Consider the following 23,298-nt stretch of genomic DNA (forward strand, 5'->3'; position numbering starts at 1 on the left):
TAAAATATATACATGGTGACGACTTGAATGATTTTAAATTTAATGCTCAATTGTATACCTTTACTCTTCAATAACCTTTCTAGTTCTTTCACATCTGCCCTTTCCATTCCTAGTCTTCTTAGTTCTTGGCTGCAGTCACCATTCTGATCAATGTTTTATCCAAGGTATAGAAGGTCTTTTACTATTTTAGTTTCCTCATTGTCTAGGTTGAATTTGTGTAGAACTTCTGTGATCATTATTTTTGTTATCTTTACATAAGCCTGTCTTTGCACTTACTTTTTTGATCTCCTGTAGTAGTTTTTCCAAGTCTGTGATACTTTCTGCTAGTAGTATGGTCTCATATGCATATCAGATTGTTGATAGGTCTTTCTTCTATCTTCACTCCCCCTTCTTCTGTGTCAAAACCTGCTCTTTGTATGATGTTTTCTACATAAAAGTTGAACAAATAAGGTGAAAGGAAACAATGTGTGTGTATGTGTGTGTTGTGTGCCTTCAAGTCATTTCTGACTTAATTCAAGTCATTCTCTCCATCTTAATCTGCTATCATCCTGGCATTGGAGGAAGAGAACTGGCAGTAACTGCTGGACTTGAACCCCCCCCCCCCCCGGCCTCCCAACTGCCATTTTCTTCTCCTTTTGTCTATGTTGCTGAAGCCAGAGCATTGAAGCCAGAGCACTGTCTATGGAGCTAGTGCGCTATGTTGCTGAAGCCAGAGCACTGTCTATGGAGCTAGCGCGCTATAGTTGCGGAAGCCAGAGTGCTGAAATCAGAGTGCTGTCTATGTTGCTGAAGCCAGAACATTGAAGCCAGAGCACTGTCTATGGAGCTGGTGAGCTATGATGTTGAAGCCAGAATGCTGAATTCAGAGGACTGGTGCTGAAGCCAGAGTGTTAAACACTATCTGTGGAACCAGCACACTGTCTATGATGCTGAAACCAGCGCTGAAGCCAGAGTGCTGAAACCAGAGTGCTGTTTATGGAGCTAGTGTGCTAAGACGCTCTAGCCAGAGCGCTGGAGCCAAAGCACTGTCTACTATGGAGCTAGTGCGCTATAATGCTGAAGCCAGAGTGCTGAAGCCAGAGCACTGTCTATGGTACTGAAGCCAGAAGCCAGAGCACTGTCTATGGAGCTAGAACACTATGGTGCTGAAGCCAGAAGCCAGAGCACTATCTATGGTGTTGAAGCTAGCACTGGAGCTAGAGTCCTGTCCATGTAATTGAAGCCGGAGCTCTGTCTATATCACTGAAGCCAGAGCACCATGTCCCCGAAGCCCAAGTGCTGTCCATGGTGCTGAAGCCAGCCCGTTTTGGCGCTTGAGCCAGAGCGCTGTCCAAGGTGCTGAATCGTGAGCGCTGCAGCCTGCGCCTTGTCTCTGGTGCTGAAGGCTGCGCGCTCTGCCTGTGCCTGGGTCTCTGTGTCTGTCTTCTGTGGCTGCTCTGCCAGCAGGCGTGACGTAGGGAACGTGCGAGCGGTCCAGCCCCAGTGTCCCTGAGACGCCAGCGCTGCTCCAGGGGCCAGAGAGCGAAGAGCAGCAGCAGCGGCAGAGCAGAAGAAGAGGATCGGGAGAGAGGCTGGGCGTGAGTGTGTGTCCGTGGGAGTGTGTGTCTGTGGATCCCCCAGCCCTTCCCCTCCGCCTCTCGGAAGGTCTCCAGTGCAGAGCCGGGAAGAAGAAGCCTCTCCTCTGGCCCCACGACTGGCCCAGCTCCCAACCCATGAGGTATTGTGGCAATGTGTCCGGTCTGGAGCAAAGGGTTATTGCCATCTTAAATTGCCCCCGTCGATTATGGGCTGTATTGGCTCCAAAACCACCATCGGTAAGATTTGCCTGCCTTGCGGTGGAGCGGGGGGAGGGAGGGGAGAAAGGGGGCGGAGGGGGAAGAAAAAGGTCCTGGTAGGGGCTGCCTGCCTTGGAGCAATCTCTGACTTATTTGGAGAGCCTCTCATGGGGGGGGGGGAGTCTTTCCTTGGAGAAATCGGACAAGAACACGGAGCAGAGGCAGGGGCTTGGGAGCATTCTTGCTCGCGGGGGGGGGCACATTGCTTTTCCTTTCCAGGGTGTTTGTGGGGATGGGGGAAGGAATGAGGGAAGCAAGGAAGGAATGAGGGAGGGAGGGAGGGAGGGAGGAAGGGAAGGAAGGAAGGAAGGAAGGAAGGAAGGAAGGAAGGGTAAGACAGGGAGGGAGGAAGGGAAGGGAAGGAAGGAAGGAAGGGCAGGGAGGCGTGCAAGCCTCTGTGTGTGTCTCTTTGTGCAGAGATGGAGCTCAGCGTGCTTCTTTGCTGGGCGGGTGGAAATCACAGCCGAGGCTGTTTGCTCGGCTGGGCTTCCCTTGGGAGGGCTTGCAGCCTTCCTCGCCGCCGGAGCCTGGTTGTTTTTCTAGCCCCGGAGCCTGGCCGCATCCTCCCTCTTCCCTGCCTCCCTTGGCTGCCTGGCTTGGTTCTGCCACCGCCTCCTCCGCCTGGGTCTCCTTTCCCCTGCCCTCGGCGCCGCCATCCCCGGCCGGAGCCCCGCGCCATTAGCATGCGAGGGCAGCCTTCCTCTTGTTGCCAAGGCACCGCAGCTCTCCTTAGCAGACCTTCAGCCTCCTCGCCAAGAGCCCCCCTCCGCCTTATTCCAGGAGCCCAGGAGTAGGGAAGGAAGAGGAGGAAAGTCCGCCACGCCCAGCTTCCAGCATCCCTTCTCCTGCACCCAAAGAGCAAGCAAGCTTGGCTACAAGGCTCCTCCTTGCCCAAAGGGATGGCCACTCCTGCCCAACTGGGCTGGCAGTGGGAAGCAAGAGCCAGGGTGCATGGCTCTTTTTTTGGTGGGAGGGAGATCAAGCTTCTGGATTATAGAATCATAGAGTTGGAAGAGAGCCCAAGGGCCATCCAGTCCAACCCCCTTCTGCCATGCAGGAACTAACAATCAAAACACCCCCAACAGATGGTCATCGAGCTTCTATTTAAAGACCTCCAAAGAAGGAGACTCCACCTTTCTCTGAGGGAGCACCTTATCAAACAGTTCTTCCTAATGTTGAGGTGGAATCTCTTTTGGGGTTCCTCCTTGCCTAAAGGGGTGGCCAGTCTTGCCCAGTTGGGAGGACAGTGGGAAGCAAGAGCCAGGGTGGGAGGCTCTTTTTGGTGGGAGGCAGATCAAGTTTTGTGAGGTAGAATAATAGAGTTGGAAGAGACCCCAAGGGTCATCCAGTCCAACGCCATTCTGCCATGCAGAAAGACAGAAACAAAGCACCCCCGACAGATGGCCATCCAGCCTCTGTTTAAAAACCTCCAAAGAAGAAGGCTCCCTGAAGCAGCAGCACTTTCCATTCTCAAACAGCTCTTGCCATCAGGAAGTTCTTCCTAATGTTTAGTTGGAATCTCTTTTCCTGTAGCTTGAACCCATTGCTCCATGTCCTTGTTCTGGAGCAGCAGCAAACTACTCCATCTTCATTATGACACCCCTTGAAATATTTAAACAGGGCTATCATATCCTCTCTTAACCTTTTCTTCTCTAGGTTAAACATCCCCAGCTCCCTTAATCTTTCCTGAAAAGGCATGGTTTCCAGACCACCATTTTGGTCACCCTCCTCTGGACATGCTGCAGTTTGTCAATATCCTTTTTGAACTGTGGAGTCCAGGACTGGATCTGTTGGTCAGGGGTTCCCCACTCCCACTCCCAGCCCCCACAAAGGAGGTGACACAAAGGACTATGATCCAGGTCCCATATGACACATGAGTCTTATGTAATAATATCAGATTTCTGGGTGTTGGGTGGGGTAGGGATGTTAGTCTATTGCTCTCAAAGCAAGGGTAAAAAAGTCCCATGGAACCTTAAAGACTATTACGTTTACTGGGCATAAGCTTCTGTGTGGATAGTGGTTTCCAAAAGCTGATTCCAAACACACTTGTTAGTGTTTTGAGTTGCTGCAAAAAGCCTGGCTCTATTATTGTGGGTTACCTCTAGGATTCTGCTGCCTTCCTATCTACATGGCAGCACTTTCTCTCTGGATTCCACTCCGTTTGTGAGAGCCCAGCATTGGTCATTTCAACTCAGAGAGCCTGGAATGCCATAAATTTGGAATGAACCTCTGCTGAAATCATTGGGATGCAGGTCAAATAGAAATGGTTCATTTTAGGGTGCTTGACTTCAAGGAGAGGTTGACAAAAAGTTTCCTAGGTAGGCTGGGAAGACCTTATACGGACGCATGTATGAATCTTAGTGCTCTATCTCCTGCTTATTTATCCACCTGGGATGCTCAGAGCAGCGGATAGATTGAATTCAAAATCCGTAAGAGCAAACACTGATGAAACTCTCCAGACAACTGTGATAGAATTAAACAACGCAACAGAGAAAAAGGCTACCATAGGTCAGGCTTCAAACAGGGCCTGGGGTCTTGATTTGGCATCAAACTGATATCAATCAATGCCAGACTGGAGAAAGAATCCCAAAGCTGAGACACATATTCACAGTTGGCTGGGAGAGAGCTGGAGAAGCGCTTCTGAGATAAAACTTAATACAGGAACAGGTTGTATGTGTATATGAAGGACTTTCATTAGCAGAGTGGATTGGAATCACAAGTGGTCAAATCAGCTCTTTGGATCAGACTTCTCTTTCTTTAGGAAATGATCCTCCTTCCCTTCCTCTTTCTCTACCCAATTACCCCGCCATTTGCCTTTAATAACATGTTTGTCATTGACAACAGCTCCATTCCTTTGCAATATACCTAGAGATATGATCTGCACCCAGAGGCATGTTGCCTTCTGAATAACAAGCATTGGATGCTGGTCATGGGAGGAAAGGATGGTTTGTTGCCTGCATGGTTTGGATCCCTACCTGGGAGCAGAGACTGATTTGTTGTGACCCATGTTCTTGGGAAGCAGCATTTGCTTGTACTGCCTGGCTCTCAGTGCCAGTTAATGCAGTGCTGCTGTTGTTGCTTTTACTCAGGGGCTTGCATCCCTCCGCAGTACATCTCTGTCTGTTCACCTATCAGCAGATTCTCCTTGCATTTCTGAGCTAAAAGCCCCCCCCCCTTTGAAAGCTCCCTGCTCCATAGTATTTTCTCCCACTGAGCCCCTTCATGTTGTTTGTTCAGTATACCACACATCACAGCAAGTTCCTTAGATCCGGATGTTCTCCGCCAACACATTGGCTTATTTTGCTTCTCCCATATTATGAGAGAACCCACTGGGGTCATTTGTTAAAGCAAAGTGGTGGGTGATCCAGGACAGACAAAAAAGAAGGCCTTCTTCACAGTGCACAGAGTTAAACAGTAGCATTCACTTCTATAAAATGAAGTGATGCCCCCCTCCATGTTCTTTTATGGCTTTCATAGCGGATTAGATAAATCCATGGAGGCTAAGATTACCAATGGCTACTAAGCATGAGAAATATACATCATCTCTAGTATCAGAGGATCTGTTCCGCATGTAAATGACTCAAGTCGATTCAATGGCAGTTAACAAATAGTATCAGAGGTAGGCACTGCACCTCTGGTTAACAGTTGCTGCGTGAACATGACTGTTGCCCTCATGTCCAGCTTGTGGGCTAAAGAGGCTTTAGTTTGATCTGGCTAAAGGACTCTTTCCATGCTCATAAGAGAAAAGATTCCTAATGTTTTTCATCTGTATTTCTGTCTCCTCCTTTTTGTTGTTGTTAGCTGCCCTCAAGTGGACTTGGCACTGTGAATGAGAGATCCCCTAGACCCCTCGCTCCTCAGCCTCTCTGCTCAAGGTCTACAGGCTCAGGCCTATGCCCTAACTGAGTCTAACCATCTGCTGTGTGTTCTTCCTCGCTTTCTACTGCTTTCCACCTTTCTTAGCATCATTGCCTTTTCTATTGGTTTATTTTTCCTCACAATGGGGCCAAAGTACAACAGCCTCAATTTAGTCATCATTGGCCCGTTACAGACAGCGGCGGTACTAGGGTTAGGGAGCGTGCACCATGCAGACTCTCCCTAACCCTAATATGTACTGGCGGTGTCAAAATGGCGGCACCCTGTCTACATGGGTGCTGCTATTACGACATGATGGATGCATAGTGTCCGCATGTCATGTCGTGCTTGTGACATCATGAGCATGCCATTTGTGCACTTGGGCGCTGCAAGCGCGACGCAAAAAGAACCCACTTTTTGTGGGTTCTTTTTCCGCCGGTGGGAAGCTTCGCTGTTTGGTGGCTGAGGCTTCCCTCTGGTGGAAATCCAGGCGCTGGCTTTGCTTCCAGAGAGGGTTCAGGATTGATCTGTTCTAGGACTAATTTCTTTGTCTTCTTAGCCATCCATGGTATTCCCAGTACTTTCCTCTGGCACCACATTTCAAATGAGTTTACTTTCTTCCTATTGACTTTTCTCCCCACTGTCCAACTCTCACATCCATATCTTGTGATGGGGAGCTTGGACAATCCTCACTTTAGGGTTCAGTTTTATATCTTTGCACTTTAGGATCTTGTTCAGTTCTTTCGTAGCTGCCCTTCCCAATTCCTAGTATTCTTCTGATTTCTTGACTGCAGTCTCTATTTTGATCAATATTTGAAACAAGATATAGTAATGTTTTGTTTCTCATTGTCTAGAATGAATTCTTGTAGATCTTCCATGGCTGCAGCTATTATTATTATTATTATTATTATTATTATTATTATTATTATTATTTTCAGCATCAATCCAACTTTATATTCACTCTTTAATGTACAGAAAATAGATACTAGAGTGGCAGAAATAACATGGAGTGATCTATGGCCAGTGGTCGTCCCTTCAGTGAAGGAGCACATTTTTTAAATATGCACTCATCCACTGCCATAAAAGCTGGTCTTTCAATCTTCAGGTAATACTATTTGTTACAATAGATGTGTTCCAGGCAGCTGAAGCTTACTTTCTGTTGTTGTTGTTGTGTGCCTCAAAGTCATTTTTGACTTAAGGTGACCATAAGGAAAATCTATCATAGGGTTTTCTTGCCATGTTTCTTCAGAGGGGGGATGCCATTGTCATCCTCTGAAGCTGAGAGAGTGTGACTTGTCCAAGGTCACCCAGTGTGTTTTTATGCTCAAGCAGGCAATTGAACACTGATCTCCAGAGTCGTAGTCCAACACTCAAACCACTACACCACACTGGCTCTCCCATAGATAAGCATGTATGGGACCAATCCAGATCCCGTTCACTGAATGTAGGTAGGGGAGGTTTAAACCTCCCCTGCAAATCATTTCCCTCTTAACACACCCTTCCCATTCCATAGACTAACCCCTTCAAACCCACCATTGAAGTAGGCAGCCAGGAAGAGTCAGTGGCAAGGTCCTTAATGGAGGCAGAGTGTCACCATGTTTTTGTCTGGAGTTCTTCCGCTATGTGTTCTGTTCAATATTATCTTGAGTCTCGAGCCCATTTTAAGTGGACATACACTTGCCACCATGGCATTTTTTAAAATCCAGCTGGGTGCTCACATTTCCCAGAATTTCATAGCATTGAGCCATGGCAGCTCAAGTGATGTCAAACTGGATTATCTTTGCAGTGCAGATGCAGCCTGGGACACAGAGCAATACATTCAAACTACAGGAAGGAAAAGATTGCACCTAAACATTAGGAAGAACTCCCTGGTGCTGAGAGCTGTTTAACAGTAGAATACGTTGCCTCAAGGTGTCATGGAGTCTGGAGGTTTTTAAGCAGAGGCTGGATGGCCATCTGTTGGGAGTGATTGGATTGTATATTCCGGCATGGCAGGGGGTTGGACTGGATGGCCTTCTGGTCTCTTCCAACTCTACGATTCTATGATATAGTCTTGCTGGCTGGGGGATTCTGGGAGTTATAATCCAAAAGTTATTTTTCAAAGCTTTTTACTGTAGGAGTCATGAGGCAGATGGCTGAGATGTGGAAGTGTACTAGAAAGGTGGGTGGGGTTGAGGAAGAACCTGCTGCACATATTTCACACCCACCAGCTATTGACATTTTCCAATGGAATTGTTTGTTTCTTTTTAATATTTTGGCTTGGGTTTTATTTGAGAGAGAAGGAACAAAACTCATTCGATCCCCCCTTCCCCTCTGTGATCAAGCCCAGGAAGTTTTATTCCTTCCCTGTTGGGTAGTGTTCCTGAAACTAACTGATGCTCTGCATGCAGATGGATCCTGTTGAACCTTTGAGACTAACTGAGAGAAAGAAAGAAGTTCCTTTGCATTGTTTGTGTGTATGTGTGTGTTGGTCTTTGAGCCGGGGTTTGTATTTCTCTTAAATAGTGTGTGTCTAGGTGTGTGTGTGTCTGTAAATTTTCTTATGTTGCTTACCGTTTTAAAGCCTTGCGCAAAATCCAGCTAATTTCATTCAACCTGTCATAATATTCCATATCACTTTGTACAAGAGTTCAGCCTTCTCCAATCTGGTGCTCTCCAGATATACCCTCCAACTGCCCCAATTTGGCAGGGACAGTCCTGATTAACCCACTTTTTGGGTTGCTTTTAAAATGTACCAGTTTCTGTCTCCTCCTACTTTCCTCCTTTATCGTCATTTTACTTCCAGTTGCTGCAACTTGAGTTCGTTTGTTACAGTAACAGGGAGAGGAGAAAAGGTTCTTCCAAGTAAGTTCAGGCAAAAGCAAACTGCTGCAGCCTTTCCTCACTTGTCTCTTCTAACTCATTAATAACTTCTGCCATCTTGACCACACTCTCATGTTTCATGGGCACGTGTGTCCCAGTTTTTATCTCTGAAATTTTGGAGGTCATGATATTTTATGATATTATAGTACCACTCCCACCATCCCCAAAGTGCTGGTTTGTAGTACAACAATCTAGAGAAGCTCAGATTGGGGGAAGTTTAGGATAACTGCTTGGGCTGTTTGAATAGAGATTGGTGGCTTATGAAACCAATGGCTTATCCTAAATTCATTCCTATATCCAGTCCAGAATGATCTGATCTGGATGGTGGCAGTTGTTGACACTCTTGGGCAGATGCTCTTCTTGGACTTGCTACCTTTTTGGGTGGAGATATTGGGGACCGGATCTAGGATATACAATGCTATGACGAACCCCATACCAGTATATCGTATCTTGTTGCCATAGGCAGCATGCCCTCAACCAACCCTCCCTTTTTCTGATTCTAGAAGTCTCACCTGGTCCCAGAGGACAACCTGCCACTGAAATTCATGGTGAACATCTTTTTGGTCACTGGCAATCTGATCATAATACAAGAATTTAGAAAAATTATCATTTTGGACAACAAATCCCAGAATCCCATGACCATGCTGGCTTGACGTTACTGAGACTTGTAGTCCTAAAAGTAACTTTCCCAGGTTCTGGAGCTGCCTAACAGTGAGTTGGGAAGAAAGAAATATTGGAATCATATCAAATTTGCAGATGACACCAAATTAGGGGGAATAGCTAATACCCCAGAGGACAGGATCAAGATTCAAAATGACCTGAATAGACTAGAAAGCTGGGCCAAAGCTAACAAAATGAAATTCAACACAGAGAAATGTAAGGTATTGCACTTAGGGCGGAAAAATAAAATGCACAGATATAGGATGGGGGACACCTGGCTGAAGGAAACTACGTGTGAAAGGGATCTAGGAGTCCAAGTAGACCACAAGTTGAACATGAGTGAACAGTGTGACGCGGCAGCTAAAAAGGCCAATGCTATTTTAGGCTGCATCAATAGAAGTATAGTGTCTAGATCAAGAGAAGTAATAGTGCCACTGTATTCTGCTTTGGTCAGGCCCCACCTGGAATTTTGTGTCCAGATCTGGGCGCCACAATTCAGAAAGGACATTGAGAAACTGGAGCGTGTCCAAAGGAGGGCGACAAAAATGGTGAAGGGTCTGGAAACCATGCCCTATGAGGAACGACTTAGGGAGCTGGGGATGTTTAGCCTGGAGAAAAGAAGGTTAAGAGGTGATATGATAGCCCTGTTTAAATATTTGAAAGGATGTCATATTGAGGAGGGAGCAAGCTTGTTTTCTGCTGCTCCAGAGAACAGGACCCGGAACAATGGATGCAAGCTACAGGAAAAGAGATTCCACCTGAACATTAGGAGGAACTTCCTGACAGTAAGGGCTGTTCGACAGTGGAATGCACTTCCTCGGAAGGTGATAGAGTCTCCTTCCTTGGAGGTCTTTAAACAGAGGCTGGATGGCCATCTGTCAGGGATGCTTTGATTTGGATTTCCTGCATGGCAGAATGGGGTTGGACTGGATGGCCCTAGTGGTCTCTTCCAACTCTACGATTCTATGATTCTATGATTCTATGAAACCTATGTGTGTTTGAGTTTGATCTGTTCATTGCCTGTAAGAATCTTCTATATCACTGTGAGTTTAAAGTTGTTTTCCTGTTAGGCTGGCCTCTGTTTCTTGAAAATGCCAGCCTTTGTTTTCTAAGGCTGCATCTGCACTGTACAAATTATGCACTTTGTCCTGCTGCTCCATTCTATGGAGTCCTGGGTTTTGTAGTTTTACAAGGTTTTTAGCCTTCTCTTCCCAAAAGTGCTAGTGCCTCATAAAATTACAAAACCCAGGATTCTGTAGGATGGAGCATTGACAGTATCATTTTGATAGTATAGATGCCCTTTTACTTAGTACTGATTATCCTGATGAATGGGATCATATCATAGAATCAAATGTTTCCTCTTTTGTCCTCCAGTGTCTCTCCTCCAGAGCTGACTTGTGGTGATGGATAGGTGGAAAGCATGCCAGCCAAAATATAATCCAGTCCCAGTCTGGGTGGTGTAGTGCTTTGAGTGTTGGACTAGGACTCTGGAAACTAGGGTTCCAATCCCTGTTCAGCCACAAAAACACTCTCTGGGCCTCAGAGGATGGCAATGGCAAACTTCCTCTGAACACGTTGGTTTCGGTGGCCTGTTTGGTCTCCTGTATCATTAATGAAAAGCTTCAACTCCTCAGGTCCTGCCAGTGTTAACGCTTCCCTGAATATTGCAGGTTAGTGATGCAAAGGACAGGCTCCTATTTACCCATGGAATGGCCTCTGTTATGTGCAGCCCATTTCTGTTGCAGGGAGGGGAGAGAAGATTGCCTGTTTTCCTTGCATGAACATTAAAACGAAGCCTCCCTCCCTCCCTCCCTCTTTGCAGGTCCAGGAATGGGTGCTATCAGGAGAGGCTATTTATCACTAATCTAATTGCCCAGTCATGATCAAAGGAAGCAATAAAATGGGACAGGACTTGCCCACAGGAAAATTCTAATTAACATTTGGAAAGGAGATTTGCTGATGAAACTTACTTGGGAGTAAACTTTGGAAGGCCAATTTAAAAAAACTTCAGAGAAAACACTGAATGGAACATCATGGTTAATGTCCTGAAACCTGGGGGGGGGGGGGGGGAGTATTCAAAAAGCAATGAAAGATCCCGTCAATGGAATAATGAAGGGCACGGCTGCAGACTATACTTGTGACAAAGTAAAAGAGAGTATGGATTTCAATAAGATGGTATAGATGCATGGTGTAGTGGTTTGAGTGTTGGACTATGACTGCGGAGACCAGGATTCGGATCCCTGCTTGGTCATGGAACCCCACTGGGTGACCTTGGGCAAGTCACACTCTCTCAGCCTTGGGGGATGGCAATGGGAAACCCACTCTGAAGAAACTAGCCAAGAAAAATCCTGTGATAGGGTTACCATGAGTCAGATATGACATAGGCACACAACAACATCCTCATGGGTGCTCAGGGCTGATTCTAGAGAGGGGCATGTAAGGGAGAGGGAAGAAGGGATAAATAATCAATGAGGAATATACTACAGCAGTAGTTCTCAAACTTTGGTACTTTGCAACTCCCAGAAGCCCCAGCCAAAGGTCAGAGATTCTAAGAGTCAAGAGCCAAAGCAACTGGAGGACCAGATACTGAGAAACAGTGTACTATAGTAATCCAAACATGTAAGAATAGTGTTAAGAACATGAGGTTCAGAATAAGTGGAAACTTATGAGAGTTGCTAAAGCCAAACCCCCAAAAGAGACATCTTTGTCTAAGTTAGGAATCAGATGAGTTCCGGTTTCAAGGGCATGATAAATGACATCCCTGTCTGGTGGAGGAGATTAGGAACATTATTTCAGAGATATTGTTACAGAGTTAAAGTCTGTAGTTATTGCGGATTCCTCGAAAAGAGGTGAGGTGTTAAAAGACTGGAAAAGGACATGTGTTGTTCCCGTCTTCAAGTAAGAGGAGAAAGGTGGATTGAGCAAGGTACAGAGATGTCATCTGGATGTCAGTTCCAGGCAAAATTATGAAACAATCCATCTGCTCCTATCTAGAAAAATGAGGCGCTGGGATTTCACCCCCTCTGGATGCCTCACGCCACATTTGGAGTCCTGTGCCCAGTTTTGGGAGCATCATTTTAGGAAGGACATTGACAAATTAAGAGTACATTCAAAGTCAAGCAGCTGAGATAGTAAGGGGGCTGGTAAGCAGGTGCTCTGTGGAATGGTTGAAGGAGATGGGTATGTTTAGGAGAAGAGAGGAGAAAAGGGAAATAGGATCTGAAGTATAGTCATGCGGAAGAATCATACAGTCATCAGTTGTGTCACTAGGGTTGATGTCACCTAGTGCGGTAACTCATGGTGTCACCCCTGTTTTGACCTCCTCCCATACAACACCATACAGAATCCTTAGTAATGTTTTTTTGTACAAATGTTACTCGTAAATCATAATTTCTGTATATCACTGAATGTAACGACAATAGTTGTGATAATTATTGTCTTTTCTAGTGAGCCGTGTCATCTCAAGATATGTCATGATAGGAAAAGATAGGAAAGTCATCTTGGCTTCTAGGGAGAGATCAGGCTTGATTTGCTCCAGAACTCATTTTTTGTCCAAGGTATCAGCAGAATTCTCCTTCAGCACTGCATTACAAGTGAGTTGATTTTCTTCCTGTCAGCTTTCTTCACTGTTTAGCTTTCACAACCGGACATAGAAACTGCAAAGACTATGGCCTGGATGATTTTGACTGGTATTTAATGAAACAACAGTATGGAGAACTTGTTGTTAACAGCCATCAAGTCAACTTCAATTTATGGCAATCCTATGACTGAGAAACCCTTAAATTACCTTATTCTCAGCCGATCGTCTCAGGTCTTGCAGACTTAGGGCTGTCGTTTCCTTGATTGAGTCTCTGCATCTGGAATGCCATCTTCCTCTTTTTCTATTGCCTTCTATCTATCTATAATTTAATCTTAACTTTTTCTAATTTTTAAAGCAACATGTGATTTTTATATATTTCTTTTATTCCACAAACTGCCTTGATTTCCACAGATAGGATATAAAGAAAGTGATTGTAATGGATTCCACTGGTTCAGTTGCCCAGTGTTACCATTCAACACAAGATGTATGTAGCACAATAAATGCAAATCTCTGTACACAGTGATTTACATTATGCAACTGCAATGCAGGATCACAATAACAGATTTTCCCCCTCCCCTCCCTCCTCTTTAAAAGGGGTTGGGGGGGTTGAGGTGGTAATACCAAACAGCTTCTTTCTCCTCCACACCAGCTAGGAAGAATGTAGGGCAAATTCTTTGAATAGTCTTTGCAAATGATTGAATTTGACTTGTGTTGTGTGTATGGATTGTTGTTGTTGTTAGGTGCCCTCGAGTAGATCTTGACTCATGGTGACTCTGTAGATGAGATATTTCCAAGCCCCACTACCCTCCATTGCTTTCCTCAGGTTCTGCAAATTCAGTCCCTTGACCTCCCTGATTGACTCTATCCATCTGGTGTGTAATCTGCTGCCTTCTACCTTTCCTAGCATCATTATCTTTTCCAATGATTCATGTCTTCTCATAATGTGGCCAAAGTATGGCAGCCCCAATTTAATAATCCCTGGCTTCCAGGGAGAGTTTGGGCTTGCTCAGTTCTAGGACCCATTTGTTTGTCTTCTTGGCTGTCCATAGTATCCTCAGCCCTCTTTTCCAGCCCCACATCTCAAATGAATTTATTTTCTTCTTATCCGCTTTCTTCACTGTCCAGCTCTCACATCCACACATGGGGATGGGAAATACAATGGATTGGAAGATTCCGTTGGGAAATGTAGTTCTTTCTTGAGGATGGTTAGAAACTCAGGAAAGTAAGCAAGATTGTTTAATCTTACTAGCAGAGTTTACATAGCGGAATATGAGGCAGGCAGGAAAACTCAACTAGCTCACTCCTCTCCCAGCCACGTGTCCCCAATAAAAAACACAGTCACTTGGTTAAAAGTGAAAAAGAAATAAGTTTACTTACAAAATCATGTGTATGAAGAGATACACAGGTCTAGCTTCATGTTGCAAGAAAAATGAGGTAGAAAACAGTCATCTCAGAAAGGTGCTACCCCAGCATCCTTTCATCACCTCCGGACACAGGCAAGCAGATTAGTTGGTAAGTAGTGCTAATGGCGTCTCATCCTTGCCTTCTTCTTCTTGAGACAAAAGGTTAGGTGTCCTCATGTGTAAACAGGAAATGAGGAGGGGCAAAGAGTAGGGGGCAATAAAATACCATAGGCATGCATTACTAGAAGGTCTCAGCATGCGAAGTTGCTATATCCCAACAGATTCTGACCTTAGTGCTACACTGTATATCTTTATTCTTTGTGTGTACACATACCTGCCAATATTTCACAAATGAAATTCAGGACACATGTGGTCAAGCAACATCAGAGCATGGTCAAGATTGCAAAAGTTATTAATGAGGAAGAACATACAAGCTAGGAGAAACTGCAGCAGTTTGTTTTTGTTTGTGCCACCTGAGAAAGGAAAGATTCCCTGCCATCCTCTCCTCTCCTCCAATCTGCTGAATTAACTGAGTGCAAACTACTTTTGCACTTTGAATTCAATTTACAGCAAGTGAAGTAAGCTGAGGACAAAGGGGGAAACTGTGGCATGTTACAGACTGCCCTAAAGCGGGCGGTCTGCCGCCACCGTCATTAGCTACGCCGAGAAGCCCCAGAGGCCAGACCACGAGGCTTCCCGGCGCAGCTAAAAAGGAGCGCCGAAATGGCGCTCCTTTTTGGCCCTCAGAAGTGGCGCCGCGAGGCACGCACTTGCAGCGTCACTTCCACCGCGCCATGGCCAGACACTGTGCATCCGAGACGTCAAAACGGTGGCCCCCATGTGGACGGGGGCCGCCATTTAGTACACGCTCTGCGCGTACTAGGGTCAGGGGCCGTGAGGAAGGTAAGACCCTTCCTAACCCTAGCACGCTCCTTTCTAACCTAGTACGCGTGGAGCGCGTACTAAATGGCCGTTTATAATGCGCCTGAGACATTTAAAAAGCAACTGAAAATGTGGGAGGATAGAGAATTCAAGCAGCTGGAAAGTATGGTGTATGTACTTTCAATTCATGTGTTAATTTATGGCAACTCCATGAATTCCACAGGGTTTTCTTAAGCAAAGAATGCTCACAGGTGGTTTGCCCCTGTTATCCTCAGAAATATAATCTATAGCACCTGGTCTTCCTTGGTGGTCCCCCATCCAAGTCCTCACCAGGCCTGACCCTGTTTAACCACCAAGATCAGACAAGATCCGGAGCTTTCAGGTTATCTGGAGTGAGATTATCTACCATTAAAGTGTCAGGCAATATGAAACCCGGAGGCAGGTGTGTATGTGCGAGCACTTGTGTGAGAGACAGAGTAAGAAATTCTACATCATCAAAGCACATGTTTACATTACCAGCGCAGGGAGCATTGTGACAGGGAGAACAAGGAGGAGAGCCAGAGAACGACAAAAGAGGTGATCAGAGCTTGTGTGGAGTAGAAAGAGCTTGAGAATTAAAGGAGAGGGAGGGAGGCGGTACAGCGGAGGGTAGGAGTCATGCTCTTGTGCTCTGCACAGCTGAGCATTCCCTTTCTCCCCAGTGAGGGGCCTTTCTTTTCTCCTCTTTGTGCAGCCTTTGGCTCCTGTTGCTTTTGAAGACCAGCAAAACAAACCCTCCTTCTTGTGTGTGAGTGCCCTATCCAAAGCCTCTTTGCAAAGGCCCCCTTGGCAACTTCCCCCATCATCTCCCCACACACATCACTCAACCCCTTAATCATAGAGGATTTGACACTGCCTTTCCTTCCACTCCGGAGTTCTTTAGCTTTTTATACTTGGCGCTACACTGCCTCCCTGCCCCAGTGTTAGGAATCCTGTTTCCCTTAGCAATCACTCACACGGGGCCTTTTGTGTGGCTATAGTGTGTGTGCCACATTGCTGTCCTTTATCACTCATTGCCTATTGTGTTGAAAATGACTGGTTTGCTTAAGATGTGGTGGTGTTTTGTGTGTATCTCTGCATTCTGTCTTTTTCTCTTCCCTAACATTGCCTTGATGCAATGGCACCTGGCGAGTTAAACCCATAAAAGAAATCTTGTATAACTGTCCGTGGACACACTCCCTCTCTCTCTCTCTCTCTCTCTCACTCACTCTTCAACATTTCACAGATGAAAATGGAGACATTGCTGTTGTGTGCCTTCAAGTTATCTCTGACTTATGGTGACCCTAAGGTGAACCTGTTGTGGGGTTTTCTTGTAAAGTTTTGTTTGGAGGTTTGCTTTTGCCTTCCCCTGAGGCTGAGAGCATGTGACTTGCCCATGCTCACCTAGTGGGTTTCATGGCTGAACTGGGCATTGAACCCTGGTCTCCAGAGTCGTGGTCCAACATTCAAACCACTACACCGCAGTGGCTAAAAAACTAGGATGCATGTGGCTAAGCAACATCATACTGTGGTCAGGATAGGAGAACTATTACTGAGGAAGAGCACCCAAGCTAGGAGAGGCTGCAGCAATGTGCTTTTGCCTGAGCCAACAGGGAAGGGCAAGATTTTGTCTCTGCCTCTTCTTCCCTTCTGCCCTGCTGAGTTAACTGAGTGCAGACTCCTTTTTCATTTTGAATTCAATTTGCAGCAATTAAATGAAGCTGAGGAAAAAGGAGGAAGTGAGAAGAGGAGAGAAAAAGTAGTCATCAAGACTGTCCCTGCCAAATAGGGACAGTTGGAGGGTAGGCACTCAGATCATCTCTGGTCTCCCTTTCTCAGTCTGCAAGCATATTTTTCTTCGCTCTTCCTGCGTGCGTAACCTTTCCTTCTCGCAGAGGGTATAGAAAAACACACATTCCTGCTTCCATTGATTACTTCTTCCCCTTTTTAGCATCCCCTGTGGAACAGAGGAACCAGTTATGCTGACTCCCTCTGCCTTTTGCCAAAGCTTTCTGCTCACTCTGTCACTTTCCCAGTCTGCCTGAGCGTTTGTGTAAGGATGTTCCATTTAGCTGCCCCTGGCCTCATGGAGGACGTGACTTTTACTCCTGTCTACTATTTGGCTGAAGCTTAAGTTTTCTTTCCTGCCAGCTGGGCTTGTGCCATCCGTCAGTGGTTGGGAAAATTTACTCTTTTTCTTTGGATCACGGGAGCATCTACACTGTAGAAATAATGTAGTTTTTAATTGCCATGGCTCCATCTTACAGAATCCTGGAATATGAAGTTTGGTGAGGCACCAGCACTGTTTGGCAGAGAAGGCTAAAAACCCTATAAAACTACAAATCCCAGGACTTCATAAGATGGAGCAGCAGGACAAAGTGCATAATTTGTACAGTGTAGATGCAGCCTTAGTAAACAAAGGCTGGCACTTGCAAGAAACTGAGGCCAGCCTAACAGGAAAACAACTTTAAACTCACAGTGATATAGAAGATGCATACAGGCAATCATCAAATCAAACTCAAACACACACAGGTTTCCAATATTCTTTTCTTCCCAACTCACTGTTAGGCAGCCCCAGAACCTGGGAAAGTTACTTTTAGGACTACAAGTCTCAGTAACCTCAAGCCTACAATATATATATTTGTATTTATTTATATCAAGGATTTGTATCTTGCCTTTCTCCCACAATGGGATTCAAGGTAGATTACAATAATTTAAAAAGGCAGAACTAAAACATTGATTGTAGATGAACTTTACGTCTCCCAGTTAACTTGACATGTAAGACGGGCAAGGAGGGGGCAGAATCTTTCTGTAATCTGCTTTGATTCCCTTGGGAAAAGTTGGAATATAAATAATAATAATAATAATAATAATAATAATTATTATTATTATTATTATTATTTCCCTTGCCAGCAGCCTCAGGCAAATGCAAACTGCTGTGACCTCACCTAGCTTGTGTGTTCTTCCTCATCAATAACTTTGGTCATCCTGACCACATTCATCTTTCTTGGCCACATGTGTCCTGTTGAAAGGTTTGCATACCTGCACATACCAAGTATAAGCAGTTTATAGCAGAAACATTTCATTTTGTGCAAGAAATATGTTAATGCTCTTTTGTCTCTGCCTTCTCTCAAACTGGATTGCTGCATTACTCCTCTAATGGTGAAGCAGCCGCTTCCTTGCAGCTCATCCCCTGAAGCTCCGATGCTATTGCTACAGAAGAACAACTTGGGGCAGTCAAATGACGTGGGTTGTTCACCTCTTTGTCAATGACAACAAACAATGCTAGTCTGGGAAGGAGCCACATCGTTCGGTTTCCCCCCCAACCTGAGAGTCCTTGCCAGACCTTCCAGCCATAGCCAAATATCTCCCACGCCACCTCCTTTAACTTATGACTTGGGTCTCAGAGAGGATAAAACAGGACTTGAAGAGCATTCAGGATTTCATTAATGGAGCCATCTGTTCTGATGACTGTACCTAGAGGCTGAAATACAAGACCTCAACAGTCGAGCTTTCAGACTTTCCCTGCGGTTCGCAGTCTTCTTGGTTGATTAACTGTCTGGGGCTTCAAGGGCCGCTCAGGCAATAGAATTTGAATAAACTTGCAGAAAAGGGGGGGGGGGGGAAATTAGTTGGGAAATAAAAAAAGAAAAAGCATTCCTTAGATGCATCCAGACTGCTTAAAATGCAAGTCCCAAATTGTAGTCCTCTTCCTTCCAATTTTATTTTGCAGATTTGTACACATTCTGTTTATCCCAGAAAATTTTCTCTCAGCTCCTGGTATGATCAGAGACTTTGTTTTAAAATACCAGGTCCCCAGGTTGGTTTATTTTAGCACATTATAAACTTGGGAAAGAACAGAAACAGAATCTGGGACTTTTCAGTCAGTCTATATGAGCACTTTGTTAATGCTTACAAAAAACGATTTGTGTGTTGGTGTTGTTGAGGCACACATCATCTGAACAGGCGTGGGAATCACATAGCTTTCCAGTGCCATTGAACTTCAACTCCAAGCATTCCTCACCATCATCTATGATGGCTAGGGCTGTTGGGATTTACAGTTCAACAGCATCTGAGGGCTCACCCTGTTTTAGGAAAGTCCCCTCCTGGATAGGATTGAAGTGGGAATCCCTTTGAACAAAAGCAGTGCCATCCGTCTGTGATAAAAACAATTAAATTTATTAAAAATAATAAAATTCTCTATTCTCAAACTGGACTCATGAGCCCTGAAACCAGGTCCCATTATTTGGAAGCAGAAGAGTCATGTAAGCAATTGGTGACACATTGCTCCTCACCCCTCTGTCTTTTGTCCTGTGCATAACATATGCTTAAGAAGAACTTCCTCCTTGATTTACAAATAGATTCCTTATTTATGCTACCTCAAGCTATTTGAGGGAAAAGGGGAGATAAAAACAAAGCTCAGTTTTTAATTTTTTTTTTTAAAAAAAATATCTTTATTCAAAACCAAAAAATTAACAAAGCATAATTCTCTTCATTTCTTACAATATAACCTATCATTTCCTTTAATCTTCTTTAAATTAACAGTTTTTAAATTTGTTTTCCATTTTCCAATATTCTTCTCTTCCGCTCTTCTTCTGTTTCTTTATTTCTTGTCTTCCTCTTCATCCTTCAACGAATGGCAATAGGTCAACAATACATTTATTCTTACATGTTTACATTTTCTCCCCAAAGTTTCCCTTACTTTCTCTTTTTCCACTACTCTTATTTTCAGTCCTGTCTTTTACCTTTCTGTTCCTATTTCTTTAAGCTCAGTTACTTTGGGGACTACAACTCTCAAACTCTCCCATCCAGGGACCATGCTGGCGGGGGATTCTGGAAGAGATAGAGAGTCCTCAGAAATATTTAAATTTTGGATTATAATCCTCAGAATCCCCAGCAAGTCTTGACGAGGGGATACTGGGACTTATTATCCAAAATAACCTCCTTATTGGGGGATTCTGGGAGCTGTCATCCAAAAATAACTTTTCCCAAACTCTAAAAACAGTAGGCCACCTGATCTCACCTGTCCCAGATTGTCCTCCGCTCTGCCCACCCATTCAGAAATGCATGAGCCTGGTCCTTGTGCCAATGTTGTGGGCACTAGCTCTGGAAAGGCAATTATTATTACTGTTTCTCCATCTTTTGGACTGAGGCTAGGACTCCTGCTATTCTTTTTAACATCTCTTCTCCTCCCCCCCCCCTTTTTTTTTAACGAAATGACTTCAAGTGGAAAGGGGAAGATCCATGCTATTATTGTGGAAGATCTTGCCATCTTCAGGGCAGCATTCTTGAAAATTAATGGCTCACCCATTAGGAACGCTGCATGGATGGGAGGTTCATCTCATAATGCCAGAAACAGCCTCTTCTTGGAAGGAAATCCTGGCTAGATTCACTCATCCTTTCTTCCTCTCTCTCTCTCCTTCCTTCCTTCCTTCCTCCAGCCCCAGCACTGGCACGGAGTCTGTTTAGATTTTCATAGAAATTGTGGGCCAGAAGGGAACAAACCTCCCCTCTTAGGAACAGAGTCTTGTCAATTTCAAATGCCAGTAGACAGCAGATAGAGTCTTCTGCATGAATTTTGCCACATTGAATTGTTTAGTTTCTGTATCATGCTCATGGAGAGGGCTGCTTTGTGTTTTCCCCCCTCATTGTTTGCCTATCATGTTGCAGGATGGTTCTTTTGGCTTCTGTTCATTCATACATTATTCCAGCAGTGCAGTTGCTTCCAGCAACCCAAACCACAAAGGGACATCTCTGCTTAGTTAGTGGCTTGTGTGCGTGAAATAGCAGCTAGGTGGGTAGGAGGAATTTAACAACAGCGCTGTGCAAATCTACAGCACTATATAAATAAAGAATAATAAATAATAAAAATAATACTATAATTTTTAACCAGCTAAAATTAGCTGTTTTCTTCTCTTTCCCACCCAGAGAAGGTCTAAGAGCTGAGCTATCTATGTTTTGAAATTTGTAGGATGCATTTGGTGGCTGGAGTGGGCCACTCTGTATGATAGGCCCAGGCTACATCTATGCTGCAGAATTAATACAGTTTGACTCCGCTATAACTGCCATGGCTCAATGCTGTGGCATCCTGGGATTTGTAGTTTTGTCAGATATTTCTCCTTCTGTCAGAGCCTCTGATGCCACAACAAACTACAAGTCCCACGATTCCATAGAATGGAGGAGTCATGACAGTTAAAGCAGTGTCAAACTGTATTAATTCTGCAGTGTTGCAGCAGCCACTGGGATGTGTGAGATGTGTGAGAAGGGAAGGATATCCACCACTCATGTCTGGTGTTGGTTTTTATTTGCTTATCTATTTATTTTAATATTTATATCCAATCCTATATCTCAGGACAGTATACAAATAAGATCAGTATAAACAGATGAAGAGAGCCAATATGGTGTAGTGGTTTGAGCATAGGACTGTGATGCTGGAGACCAGGGTTCAAATCCTGTCTTGGCCATGTAAACCCATTAGGTGACCTTGGGTGAGTCCACTCTCTCAGCCTCAGAGGATAGCAATGGCAAGCCCCCTCTGAAGAAACTTCCCAAGAAAACCCAATGATAGCTGGCCACAAGTCTGCTTTAGTGTTGCCATAAGTCAGAAATGATTTGAAGGCACACAGCAACAAAAACATAAACAGATTAAAAACAATGTGCAACAATAAAAATGGTTTAGATAGTCTTTTTTAAAAAACCATATTAAACAAGTTTAGTTAAAACAAGTTTAAAAAGTTAAAACCAGGGGCACAAACATTTTAGAGTGAATGGCTTAGGACCCAAAAGTCTTTATTAAAGAGCCATGTCTTGTATTGGCACCTAAATAAAGATAATGTTGGTGCCAGTTGGGCACCCAAGGGGAAGGCAGTCCAGAATGGAGGTGCCATAACTGAGAAGGCACTTTCTCATATTTGCACTATTAAATTCATTCGTGGGACACAGAGGAGAGCCCCTCCCCATCACATCTCACTGTATTCTCAATATTAGCAACATAGGACCTTATCACACTAGTGAAATCCCATTCAGCAATGGGGTTTGAACTAGATTTAAAATTTTAAAAACCCGCCAATGCGGGAAGTTTATCACACAACATTACTGCCAAAGTGAAAGAATGCAAAAATAAACTGAAGGTAAAACAAAGAAAAATGGCAGCTTTTTATTTTCAGAACTTCCCAAAAGTAAAAAGCTGCCATTTTTCTCCGTTTTACCTTTGGTTTATTTTTGTGTTATCTCACATTTGAAGCAATGTCATGTGATAAACTTCCTGCATTTGTGGGTTTTTAAAATTTAGATCTAGTTTAAATCCCATTTCTGAACGGGATTTCCCATGTGTGATAAGGTCCTTAGAGGAGAAAGGTCTGTTAAAACATTGTTCTTAATATATTAAGAACAAAAGAAGACACTTTATACTGACCCACAGCACTGGTCCATCTGATATTGTATAACTTCTGACAGTCCTGATTTTGTAGGGACAGACCCCATTAGTTCTCTGCCATGCCACTTTTTCAGCTGCTTTTAAAATATCCCAGTTTCTATATCCTCCTTCCACTTTCCCCTTTTGTTCTCCACTTATCTTCACTGCTGCAAACTGAGTTCAAAGTGCAAAAGTAATTTGCATCCATGTAATTCAGCAGGCAGACAGGAGAGGGAGGAATCTTGCCCTTCCCAGTAGGCCTGGGCAAAAGCAAACTGCTGCAGCCTCTCCAGGCGTGTGTATTGTTCTTTATTAATAACTTTGGCCATCTTGACCACGCTCCAATGTTGCTTTGCCATACGTGTCCCTGTTTTCATCTATAAAATGCTGGGGGATATGAAACACACATTTCTTTTGTCCTCCTTCCACTTTTGTCTAAGCATATTTTATGGCAGTTTGAAGCAACACAAATGTTGCTCTGCATGCTCAGAATGGCAAGGGGGATATGGGTATTCACAGCACAAACAGCCATCATCTTCCAAACTGGAAAAAGTACTTATAGTTAATCTCTATACTAGGAAATGTATTTATGGCTGATTACTCGTTTTATGGAGTTATTTGCAAGTCAGATCTAATAGGGACAGAGTGGTGTGGAGGAGTCTATGTTTCTAATAGACTGGCAGGGATAAATGTTGCTGAGGGAGAGGCATGCGATCCGGGCAAAGCAGCTGCCCTTCTCCTGACCTCCTAGCCGTGTATGTGAAATCTGCTGGAGAGCTGGCAAGCTGT

The 23,298-nt window shown here is 44.5% G+C and overlaps 1 protein-coding gene across 6 annotated transcripts in view; it reads left to right on the forward strand.

Annotated features, from left to right (window-relative positions):
- Positions 1-1,508: 1,508 nt before the first annotated feature.
- The window catches only part of FAM131A (family with sequence similarity 131 member A), an 81,737-nt gene continuing 59,947 nt past the window's right edge, over positions 1,509-23,298 (forward strand). The window contains exons 1-2 of one of the 6 annotated variants that reach the window (XM_089508713.1): positions 1,672-1,717; positions 9,056-9,263. Coding sequence is in view for 2 of the 6 variants with exons in the window: in XM_089508707.1 (XP_089364833.1) it covers positions 1,713-1,814 (102 nt within the window). In the remaining 4 variants the exon portion in view is untranslated. Of the gene's footprint in view, positions 1,815-9,055; positions 9,264-23,298 lie in introns of all 6 variants that reach the window. The other 5 variants (XM_089508712.1, XM_089508714.1, XM_089508707.1 and 2 more) reach the window with 5 other exon arrangements.

The sequence above is a fragment of the Sceloporus occidentalis genome, unplaced genomic scaffold (assembly GCF_023333645.1).
Source record: "Sceloporus occidentalis isolate IW3139 unplaced genomic scaffold, rSceOcc1.0.p SCAF_2, whole genome shotgun sequence".
Taxonomy (NCBI): Eukaryota; Metazoa; Chordata; class Lepidosauria; order Squamata; family Phrynosomatidae; genus Sceloporus; species Sceloporus occidentalis.